The sequence below is a fragment of the Narcine bancroftii genome, chromosome 6 (assembly GCF_036971445.1).
Source record: "Narcine bancroftii isolate sNarBan1 chromosome 6, sNarBan1.hap1, whole genome shotgun sequence".
In the NCBI taxonomy this organism is placed as follows: Eukaryota; Metazoa; Chordata; class Chondrichthyes; order Torpediniformes; family Narcinidae; genus Narcine; species Narcine bancroftii.
Genome location: NC_091474.1, coordinates 228,334,685 through 228,347,422, shown reverse-complemented (window position 1 = coordinate 228,347,422; position 12,738 = coordinate 228,334,685). Strand labels below are relative to the sequence as shown.

Here is a 12,738-nt window from a genome sequence, read left to right as displayed (position 1 = left end):
TTCAAGAGTGACAAACAAGTTAATGCAGTAGTAAAAGCTCATTTTTCCCAGCTCCGTACTATTGCCAAAATCAAATCATTCCTGTCACTGAAAGACCGAAAGTTATCCACACCCTCATTTTCTTTCATTTAGACATCTCTAACACTCTATATATGGGAATTAGTCAGTTGTCATTATCCCGTCTGCAACTTGAGCAGAACGGGGCAGCAAGGCTCCTAACAAGAGGACCATATCACCCCTATTCTCACCTCCCTTCACTGGCTGCCAGTACAGCTCAGAATAGATTTTAAAGTTCTCCAGTTTATTTGCAAAGCCCTCCTACATCATTGATCTTCTAACACCCTACTCCACCTCATGTCTCCTCAGATCAGCCAATTTAGGGCGCTTGGTTGTTCCGTGCCCAGGGGAGATTGCACCTTTGCTATTGCAGCCCCCAACTGTGGAACAACATTCCTCCCTCCATCAAATCAGCCCCTTCCTTTAACTCTTAAATCCAGATTGAAGTTGTATTTTTACTTGCAAGCGTTTTGAGGTGATTGTTGATTGTTTCCATGTTGTATGTACAATTCTAAATCTCAGGTACCTGTTTTACACTGCACTTTAAATAGCTGCTTAAGTTAAATATAATTTATGATCTGTACAACATTTTGGTCAATGTGAGTTGTTTTAAATGTGCTAAACTAAACTAAATTACTTAGTCTATTCCCCCACGCCCCCCCCCCCCGCCTCAGAATTTTATATACCTTATCAAATCTCCCCTCATTCTTCTACCCTCCAGGGAATGAAGTCCCAGCCTTTTTAACCTTTCCCTGTAACTCAGTTCCTGAAGTTCAGGCAACATCCTCTTAAATCGAGTAAGTGTTCACTCGAAAGTGTCCTGACACAGTTCATGATGCACTGAGATGTTTTCTGGTGTTTGCAGTGCAGAGCTATAAACATGTTTTGTTTGTTTCAGATGCAGGTTGAATTTATACAGCAAGCAAGCATGAACTTCAGATTTATTCCTGTACTTTTTCCAAATGCTACCATGGCAAGTAAAGCCAGATATTCTATACATTCTACCAAATGTAAACATAGAGATTCAAAATGAATGTTGTAAAATCTTTCAAAAAGAATCCAGTGTGTTTTCGGCAAGGAGAAACTTTTTCTCGCAGGTGGATTGTTAAACTGTGGAATTCTTGACTCCAAAGAGCAGTGGAGGCTGGGAAAGATAAATATTTGAACTAGAGTGTATAGATGACATTTTTCTTATTCTAATATATCATAATTTCAAGGTATCATCTTCCAAAGCATATTCCAAATTTCGATCTCTTTAATCCAACAAATCAAACTCTGTGCCTGTTACTTTATGTAGTTTTAATTCATTCATAGAACGGATAAACATTTTGCATAGCTTCACATTAAGACTTTCATAACAATGAATAACAAAGTATTTACTGTATGATACAAAGATATATAGAGATATCAAAAAGTATATGAAGATGTAAAATCTTAGAGATACAAAAATTCAAAGTAAAAATTTCTTGTGCTCACGCTTCCTTCACATCTTGTAGAATGAAAGAGCAAGCACTTAGCCTGGGTGAATTATGACATATTACATCATAGTCACTATGGTAACACTACAAACAATAGTTCTCTTAAAGAGACAGGCACAAAATTTACTTAGAATCAAAAACACGAGGTTTTAACCTTTACAGAGCTGAACAAGCTGGAGAGTGGAATTGAGACAAAGGATTAAATCAGCCACAATGTTAGTTAAAGGTGTTACAGGCTGGAGGACCCTGTAATAATGCCATTGTGTAGTTTTACTGAACAGAACTTACACTAAAGTGGAAAGCATCCATTGGAACTAACAGACTTATTCCAAAACTAATGGAATATATGGAAGTCTGGAACTATTGGTGCACTGCAGGGATCAGTGCTGGGACCCTTGACCTGTTAACATCTTGTACGTGAATATAGAAGGTATGGTTGGTAAGTTTTTGAATGTCATGAAAACTGTTGGTTGAAGGCTACAACAGGGGAGTGATCAGATGAAAAGGTGGCAAGTGAAATCTAATCCTAACAAGTGTGAACTGGTGCATTTTGGGAAGCCAAATGAGATGGGAAATATACAGTTTCAAAAAAAGGCCACTAAGGAATGTTATAGAACAGGAAGGAGTTTGTACGTTCTCCCGGTGACACACACTGGTTTCCTTTAGGTGCTCCAGTTTCCTCCCACCCTGCAAAAATGTATGGGGTTTGTGGTTTAATTGGAGCATTTGGGCTGGAAGGGCCTGTTACCATGCTATGTCTCTAAAGCAAAACAGAGTGACCTTGGAATTTAAGTCCATTTTACCTGAAAATGGCAGTGCAAGTCAATAGGGCAGTGAAGAAGGTATTCAGCATGCTTGCTTTCATAGGTCAGGGCACAGATTATAGAGTTGGGGTTTAATGTTGTAACCTTACAAAACACTGCTTAGGCTGCACTTGGAGGATTGGTGCAGCTCCAGTTCCCACATTTCTGCCAACTTCCTGTAGACAGAGCCTTGGTGAGATGAGTTATACCAGTTTGTAGTGAGATCAGAACTTGGCCAGGGGAAGTCCCAGCAGAGCTGCAGGATGGCTTTGGAACCACGGACAGGTAGAGATTCAGGAAGGTGGCCACCTACAACCACAGACACATCAATGAGTATACCAACGCATTGACTAGCTACATAGTCAAGTGTATAGAGGATGTCACGGTGACCAAACTCCGCGCAGCCATGGCGAACCAGAAACCATGGCTAGATGTGGAGGTCTGTGCTCTACTCAATGCTTCTAACGCTGCTTTGAGGTCAGACGATAAGATGGCACTAAGAACAGCAAGGACCAACTTCTCTAGGCAATCAGGAAGGCAAAGTGGGAGTATGCACAGAAGATCCACAGCCAACTGTGTGACATGAAGTGCATGTGGCAAGGTATTAAAACCATAATGGACCACAAGTCAACCTTGCGGGTCAGTGATAATGATGCCTCACTTCCTGACAGGCCAAACACCTACACACGGTTTGATGCGGAAAACAACACAGCACCAACTAAAGCCCTGACCTTCTCTAAGGAACAGGCCCTCTGCATAGCCACAGCTGAGGATTGTTTTAGACATACAGCACGGTAGCAGGCCATTTCGGCCCACGAGTCTGTGCTGCCCAATTATACACAATTAATCTACACCCTAGTACGTTTTAAATGGTGGGAGGAAACCGGACCCCCTGGGGGAAAACCCACAAAGAAATGGGGAGAACATACAAACTCCTTAGAGGCAGCATGGGATTCGAACCCTGGTCCCAATCACTGATGCTGTAAAGACATTGCGCTAACCACTATGCCAACCACGTGGAAGTTCCTATCCAGGGTGAACCCGCACAAAGCAGCAGGACCAGATAATGTACCTGGTCATGTGCTGGGGGACTATGTGGACCAGCTGAGGTCCTAGCGGACATCTTCAATGTATCACTCCTGTAGTCCATTGTCCCCGCAGGTTTCGAGGCACCCAAGAGAGCTCAAGAGAGCTACAGTAGTTTGTCTAAATAACGACCAGCCAGTGGCACAGACCATGAAGTGCTTTGAGTGACTGGTAATGGAGTGCATCAAAGTGCACACCTACCAGCGACCATGGACCTATTCTAGTTTGCCTATCAGCCAAACCAAGCCACAAAAGATGGAATACCTCTGGCCCTCCATTCTGTCCTGATTCACCCAGAGAATGATGCCCCTTACGCCAGGCATTTGTTCATTGATTTCAGCCCAGTTTTCCACACAACCATACAGTATCTCAGAGGCAGGTGGATAAACTGTTTTTGCTGGGACTCCCCCTCTGTGCAACTGGATCCTGGACTTCAAGATTGAAAGACCACAGCCTGTCCAGGTTGGCAGCAACATATCATGCCCCACCACAGTGCTCAGCCCGCTACTCTTCACGCTGCCAACTTGTGACTCTACCGCCAGGTTCAGCTCCAACAGAATCATCAAGTTTGTGGATGACACGACAGTAATTGGCCTCATGAGCAGCACTGATGAGTCAGCTTACACAGAGGAGGTTGAAAGGTTTGTGCTGTGTGCAAGAGCAACAGCCTGAGTTTCAACGTAGATAAGACTAAGGAGATGATAGTGGACTTCAGGAGGATGAAGGACCACTCCCCACGACATATCAATGGCTCCTTCATAGAGAAAGTGCGGAGCATGAAGTTCCTTGATGTTCATTTAAAGGAGGATTTATCCTGGACCCGCAACACCTCCTCATTAGTCAGGAATGTGCAGCATCGCCTACACTTTCTAAGGAGGGTGAGGAGGACAAGGCGACTGGCCACCATCCTAACAACATTCCACAGGAGTAAAACAGAGAGTATCCTAGCTGACTGCATCATAGTGTGGTATGGTAGATACAATGCATCAGGTTGGAGGTCAGTACAGAGGGTGATTAAAACTGCTGAGAAGATCACTGGGGTCTCCTTCCCCTCTATTGATGATATCTACAGGGAGCAGTGCTCAAAGAGGGCTCAGAGAATCATTGAGGACCCTTGCCATCCTGCCAGCAGTATCTTTGAGACATTACCTTCAAGGAAGAAGGACAGGAGCATAAAAACCAGGACTGCCAGGCTGGGAAACTGCTTCCTCCCACAGGTGGTAAGACTGTTGAACAATCCTAGACACCCAAAATTATATTTATATATTTTTATTTTGGATCGCTATGTATCAACCAGTAGCACTTATATCAACAGCGATTAAATGCTTTGAAAGGCTAGTGTTGAAGCATATGAGCTCCTATCTAAGAGGCAACATGGATCTGTTCCAGTTTGCCTATCGTAGCAACAGGTCTATGGGGATGCCATCTTACTGGATCTACACAAAGCCCTGGAACACCTGGACGGCAAAGATGCAGTCATCAGGATGCTCTTTATCGACTACAGTTTGGCATTTAACACCATCATCCCCTCAAAATTAATCAGCAAACTCCAGGTCCTGGGACTCAACATCTCACTGGATTTCCTCACTTCCAGACAACAATCAGTACCAGAGCACCACAGGCCTGCATTCTTAGTCCCCTGCTTTACTTGCTTTATACCTATGACTGTGTGGCTCAGTACAAAAATAACACCATCTACAAATTTGCGGTCGATTCCACGGTAGTGGTTTGTATAAAGGAAGGTGGTGAATCAGCTTACAGAAGGGAGATTGAAAACTTGGAGGAAATGTGCACCAACAACTCAATGTCACCAAAATGAAGGACTTCAGGAAGAAAAACCAGAGGTATACAATCCAGTTCTTGGGGCTCACTATCTCGGAGGATCTTTCCTGGACTCAACACACAAATGGCATCATGAAGAAAACATATCAGTGCCTTTACTTCCTCGGGTGTTTGTGGATGCTTTGTATGACACCAGAAACCCTAGTAAATGTCTACAGATGTATGGTGGAAAGTGTGCTGATCAGCTACATCATGATCTGGTGTGGGGACACCAATACCCCTGAGCGAAAGCCCTCCAAAAGGTAGTGGACCCAGCTCAGTGGGGTTGCAGATAAAACCCTCCCCATTATCAAAGGAACGCTGCCAACGGAGAGCAGCAGCAATCATCGAGGATCCACACACCACAGCATATGCTTTGTTCTTGTTACCGTCAGAAAACAAATATAGATGCCACTAGACTCACACCACCAGGTTCAGGAACAGCTGCTCCCCCTCCACCATCAGACTCTTCAACAACAAACTCAATCAGGGACTCATTTAAGGACTTTTACTTTTGCACTTGATTGATTTGTTTTATTCTCTCTGCATTGCACAGTCAATTTGTTTGCATTTGTTATCTGTTTACAGTTCTTGGTGGGCATTGTGTACAGTTTTTTATTTTGCACTACCAATTAGTGGTAATTCTCCCTCACCCATAGTAAAAGGAATCTCAGGGTCATATGTGATTTCATGTATGTACTCTGACAATAAATCTGAAAAATCTGATCCAATGTATGTTGTTTGTGTGTAGGGTGTACTGGGTCTCTGTGTGCATGCACTATGGTCTGGAGATATATATGTGTGTATGTACAATTAGATGACAACAAACTTGAACTATAAAAAGATACGATTGCAATGGACAGAGTGCAGAGGAAATTCGCCAAGATTCTGCCTTGTTATACGACTGTAGTAATGTCTTCCCTTAAGTGAAGGATACTGAGGGGTAGCCTGATATAAATATTTAAGATAATGAGGAACATAGATAGTTCATTAAAATCTTTTTTTTTTTAACCATGGTAGAGCTGGGAAATACAAGAGAGCATAGGTTGAACAAAAGTTTTACAAGAGATCTGATGGGTAATTTGTTTTTGCAAGGTAGAATCAGAAACAATTACTAAGTTCTAAGTTCCGATTTATTGTCAAGAGTGCATAATACATACAACCCTGAGATACTTTTTCCTTTGGGCCAGGCAGAAATGACTAAGTTTAAGATGCATTTGGACAAGATATTTAAACAGACGAAGCAAAGAAAGATGGAAAGCTAATACGGGAAATGGGATTATTGTAGATTGACAAAAAAAAATTCATTCTGGATGTGGTAGGTCAAAGGAGCAGTTTCTGCATTCCACAGCTTTATAACTCAATAGACAGTAACCTCTGTAAAGAGCAGATAATTATTCAAATCTACATCATATATTTGAAATGATTTTTTCTGCATAAAATGACCTCAGGCAGGTAACTCCTGTCATAATATTCTTTCTGATACATAATGCATTTCTACATAGAATAAAAAATATGTAAACAGTAATGACCAAAGAGGAGAGCAAAATGACAGCCCATGCATGAATATTACTTCTTCATTTCTGGTGAGACCATAAGCACTTACACAACAAAACAAATGCATTGATGATTTTTTTTTAAGTTTCAGATTTTTATATTTAGACATACAGCACAGTAACAGGACCCTTCTGGTCCACAAGCCCGTGCCGCCCAATTACATTTCATTTCCATTCATGAAGCTCCTGTTACTGTCACTGAATAGGTAACCCAGGTTTCCATTATTGTATTTAGTTGCAACTTGGTGAGGTGGATGAACACTTCTGTCTTCCTTCAGTCCACATTGCCTGGTATGTTCTGTAACATTCTCCCTTACATTGCAGGCGCATGTGCCCAGCTGGCTGCAGAATACACACATCTACAATTGGCCAAGGGATCGGAAGCAAATCCTCCTCCGACTCCTGAGGATAGAAGAATACGTACCTCCACCAATTGGACAGTTACCCTCTATTCAAACCGTCCCACTTTGATCGATTGACTTGTTTTAAAAAACGGTCCGCAGATATTCTTGACCCAATAGAGGCAGCCTATGTAGACGTTAGTGGATTTGAGTGGAGCACTGCCAACCTGGGTCAGTGTTTGGACAATATTTTTCCCCATTGGTGTGCTATGATGCAGTTTAATTGGCTGCTCCACCCACTGTGTAGTTATTTTCTGTCAAGGTCAACCCTGTGACCTGCAAAAGGTGAGAAGATGCTCCAAAATTGAATGCAGTGTGATTTTATTAATGATTTTTTTTTGTAAACATTGAGAGATCCCGATGAGCTGAATAAAATATGCCTATTTTTTACTTAATCAGAGAAGTCAATTGCTTGTGTAAAATGGACCTGGATGAGCCCCAGAGGAGCTGTACCTCACACTTGGGCAATGGGTCTCATTGAATAGCTTTCTTTCTGCTGGCATGAATATGATGAGCAGAATGGCCTTCCATTGTTCCAATAATGCTACAATTAACCCTTTGCCGACATATGCATCCAAATCCAAAACTGAGCGAGACTTCAACTTCGTTTAAAAAGAGAAGCTGTCTGAGTAACCATGTGCAATATTTCCTTCAGACAAAATGATAACAAGCACGCCTAATGCGTTTCCATCAACGAGGAAACATCTCTCACGTGACTTTCCTTTCTTTTAAACCCCTCCACCTGCTCAGCAGTTGGGAAGTGTCCAGAAGGGTTACATAAAGTCCAGTCCCAGATGATTTTATTGCTCTTGATGGCAGAGTCATTGTAGATGAAGGAACTCCTGCCCCAGGCTTTTCTGTATCCTCTTATCTATTTTTGGAGTGACCAAGAGCACTGAAGAAGGCTTGTTTCCAGAGCCCACAGAGAAAGGACAGAAGTAAGAACTTTGAAAAGTAGCTTCTTCTTTTTTCTTTTTAACCTGTCCTTTCTCTCCTGGGACCTCAGCTCTGCTGTCTATCCTGGCCATCAGCCACTCTCTGAGTCCTTAAAAGTACCAATAAAGGTAGGTGCTTGTGTGACTTTAACAGCATTAAAACTTTTTTTTTAACTTTATTTATTAATAATACATACAATTTCTTTTTACAAGTAGTACACTAAAATATTACTAATACATTTTAACCCTCCTCCCCCCCACCACACCCCCAATCCCTCCATAACAAATCGTTATATACCTAAGGAGCCAAAAAAAATACACAAAAATTATAAGTATCGCAAGTACTGCTGTGGAGTGTATTACATCCTTAACAGCAATTTTAAAAAATCATTAAAAAAACACAATGCTATTAAAACAACCGGAGTTTATTGAATATATTAGGGAGCATATTAAGACATTTTTACAAATGAATGAAAAATCAGTACAAAGTACATTTACTTTGTGGGGTACTTTAAAGGCTTATTTAAGACGGCAGATTATCAGTTACTCTACTAAAGTTAAAGAACAATATACTACAGGAACTCTTAATTTGGAAGAGGAGATCAACACATTAGAAAAGAAGTTGCAATGAAACGACTGAAGATTTTAAAAAAAAGCTCATTTAATGAAATTGAAATTGCGATATAATACTTTACAAATATATAAGTACGAGAAGTTAATACAGAAGTCTAAGCAACGCTATTATGAATTGGGGGAACGTGCACATAACATATCAGCTTGTCAATTGAAAACAGCGTTAAAACTTGAAGCAAAACTGAGAATGTTTAACCTTTAACATTTTCTCTAAAAATGCTTTCATTTGTATCCAAAATACACTGCCAATTTGGGTTAAAAAAAAAAGAACCTATCTCTTTGTGAAATCTAAAATATAATTCTGAAGAAATTAAATTAAATCTTTTCAATCTTTGAGATGTTAAATATTAAATGTAAAAGATATACATTGTACTAATGTATATCTTGTGGCGACGCACAGCCTAATGGCGAACCGGCCCCGCTTGTATCGCCACGTGGCGGGGCAGCCATTAGGAGATGGCGTCGTCAGAGGTTTTCTCTCTGACTCCAGCATCCCTTCCAGCGCCCACCCTGGGCAGCGATTATGATGTCACAATGCACCAGGTGACTGAGCTCATGCTGCCCTTATAGGGACGTGCTGAATTAGAATAAAAACAGTCGTTAATGACCATCGGTGTGGTGGCAGTGATTTCTTTCAGCTCCTCAGAGCGCCACATTGGTGACCCCGACAGGCCCAGATGACCTTCTGGACCCAACCAACAATGGACACGGCAAAAGTTAACGTGGTAGCCTCAAACTTCTCCCTTTCTGGCCACATTGTCCACAGACGTGGTTCGGCCAAGCGGAGGCACAATTCCACCTCCACAACATCATGGCTGATACCACCAAGTTTTACCATGTCGTGGGCGCCCTCGATCAGGGCACGGCAGCGAGGGTGGACGATATCATCCATCAGCCACCAGCGACCAAAAAGTACACAACCCTCAAGAATCTGCCCCAGGGGAGGTTTGGCCTCTCACCCCAGCAGCGTGTGTCCAGACTCTTACATTTAGATGGGTTGGAGACCGCAGCCCCTCAGCCCTCATGGACATGATGCTGGCCCTGGCAGAGGATCACGAACCATGCTCCCTCTTCAGACAGCTCTTTCTAGAATAGATGGCAGACGATATTCGGCTCCATCTGTCTGAAGAGGACTTCTCTGACCCCCGCAAGGCAGCAACCTGGGCGGATGCCCTCTGGCGAGCTAAGCAGGAGAACGAGGCAGCACTCGGCCAGGTCTCCAAGCCAGAGCCCCGTCATCAGCAAGGTTCCCCCAAGGGTAAGCCCAAAGAAGCCCAATCATCATGGTGCTTCTACCATCAGCACTGGGGGGCTAAAGCCCGCATGTGCCGCCAGCCCTGCGATTACTAGGGAAACGGCCAGGCCAACCACCGTTGATGTCTGTAAAGTTTGGCCACATGAACAGCCTCCTCTACATCCAAGACAGATCCACAGGCCGCCGGTTCCTAGTCGACACAGGGTCTGAGCTGAGTGTCCTTTTCCCCACAGCACTGGAAACATGGACTCGAAGCCCCGGCCCAACCCTGTGGGCTGCCAATGGCTCTACAATCAAAACCTTTGGCACTCCTAAGGCACAGTTACAGATCGGGGAAGAGTTCACTTGGAGATTCGTCCTGGCCATGATGAGCATAGCGCTGTTAGGGGCTGGCTTCCTAAGGGCTCACAGCCTCCTGGTGGATGTGAGGGGGCAGGAGGCTGTTCAATGCCTGCACCTTCCGCTTGGTGCGCCTGGGCATGGCAGACAATGCCAGTTGGAGATCACCACAGTTGCCGCCGCCGCAGACGAATTCGCCGGGATCCTCAGTGAGTTCCCTGCCATCCTGGAGCCTCGCTTCAACATTGCCTCCCCCTGACAAGGAGCATTCCATCATGTCTCCACTCAAGGCCTCCCGATCCACACCAGGGATAGACGGCTACCGCTGGAGAAACCAAAGCAAGCCAAGGAGGAATTCTCCAGACTCCAGGAGTTGGGCATCGTTCAGTGATCGAACAGCACTTGGTCGGCGCCGCTACATATGGTCCCGAAGTATCGGGGGGCTTGGAGGCCCTGCAGAGACTACAGACAGCAGAATAACGCCATGACTCCAGACAGGTACCCAGTCCTCCATATCCAAGACTTCACGGCCAACCTCCATGGCGTGCGGTTCTTTTTAAAGGTCGATCTAGTGCGTGGATACCACCAGATCCCAGTCCACCCCGATGACGCTGGAAAGACCGCAATTATAACCCCCTTCGACCTTTTCGAGTTTCTCTGCATGCCATTCAGCCTGAAAAACACCGCCCAGACATTCCAGCGCCTCATGGACACAGTGGGTAGGGATTTGGACTTTGTCTTTATCTACCTAAATGACATCCTGGTAGCTAGACGCACTCATAAAGAGCACAGGGCCCATCTCCGTACCCTGTTTGCCCAACTGGCAGAATACTGCCTCACGGTCAACAAGGCCAAACGCCGGTTCAGGAAACAAACTTTGCTGTTCCTGGGGCACACCATCACAGCGTCTGGGGCAGCTGTGGCACTGGAGAAGATGGCCAGAAGCCATCCTGGTTCGTGAAGCATCCACAGAGACATGCCAATGGATTGATCAGCCAATGGATTGCTCGTTTTAGAGTGCCGGCACATATTACGAGTGACAGGGGTGCTCAATTTACCTCCACCCTATGTTCGCAACTGGTGAGGCTTTTAGGGGTAACATTGCATCACACCATGGCCTACTACCTGCAATCTAACGGGTTGGTAGAGAGGTTCCATTGCAACTTAAAGTCCCCAACTTTCTGGCCCCAACTGGGTGGACGAGTTACCCTGGGTCCTCCTTGGAATCAGAACAGTGCCCAAGGAGGACTGCAAGCCTTGTCAGCTGAAATGGTCTACAGCGCACCATTCTCCCTGCCAGGGGAATTCTTCGGTCCACAAGCAGAAGCCACGCACAGCGAAGGTGAGCAGGTTGGTGACCTCTGTTAATGCCTGAGCAACCTGACCTCACCGCCCCATCGCATCACAGCACCCGACCGTCTCAACACCCCAAAGAACTCAATGTGGCGCAATTTGTCTTTGTCAGAAGGGGGACCACAGAGAGCACCGCTGCAGCAGCCTTATGAGGGGCCAAACAAGGTTCTCTGGCAGTCGGGTAGAACTTTTACTTTGGACGTGGGGGGCAGGGAGGAATTGTTTACCGTGGACCACTTGAAAGCCGCCCACCTAGGCATATCTCAACCGGTCCAGGCGGTTCCAGTCCCTCGCCAAGTCTTTCAGAGAGAGTATAAAGTCTCTGGCAGACTCCCCTACTTGTGCTGACCTGGTCATGAGCCTGTACCAGGAGTGGAATTCGCTATGCCCCTTACTGTAATAACTCTGTAAAGTGCTCATTGCCTCTTGGTAGGACCTGGCATCCTGTATAAGGGAGTAAGGGTGGTCTCCCAGCTGCGCTAACAGCAGCATTAATAGCTCTTTATCAGATGCCTCAGCATCCTCCACATAATTCAGAAAGCATCTCTGTCAGCGGCCAAAGTGCGTGCCAGCTCCGGGATTTCTGGGGTCGAGCTCCAGCCTGTCTGGTCACAGCACATGGCTAAGCCGCAGTCTCTGGTCCCTTAGGTAATGTGGGGGCACCCCAGGGGTTGTTCCCCGTCTCCATGTGGTCTCTGGGTTTAGCTGTAGCAAGGGCGGACCCTGAGATACTGGGAGCTGCTGTTAGAGCCTCTGTGGGGCTTGTGTCTGCTGGAGGAGTAACCTCTGTGCTTGGATCTGTTGGCTGAGTCTCTGGCTTTGGGATGTTTGCAGTGGGCTTAGGGTGGATCCCAGCGGTAGTGGCAGGTCTCCGTGGTACTGGGGAAACTGCTGCTGGGGGAGTGACGGTAGTGATGTCTTCTTTCCCTGTCTCTGGAGTGGTTGGGAATTCTGCATGTACGTGGCAATCGGGAGCATGAATTGTGGAGATCCTTCCACCCGTGCTTGTAGTGACCCCTTT

At 45.0% G+C, this 12,738-nt stretch overlaps 1 protein-coding gene across 2 annotated transcripts in view; it reads left to right on the top strand.

The window, feature by feature from the left end:
* Positions 1–7,597, top strand: part of traf3ip2a (TRAF3 interacting protein 2a) — a 59,169-nt gene extending 51,572 nt beyond the window's left edge. For both annotated transcript variants that reach the window (XM_069887632.1, XM_069887633.1), the window contains 2 exons: positions 956–1,030; positions 7,126–7,597. In XM_069887632.1, the coding sequence (XP_069743733.1) occupies positions 956–1,030; positions 7,126–7,272 (222 nt within the window). In that variant the 3' untranslated portion in view covers positions 7,273–7,597. The remainder of the gene's footprint in view (positions 1–955; positions 1,031–7,125) is intronic.
* The last annotated feature ends 5,141 nt before the right edge of the window (positions 7,598–12,738 follow it).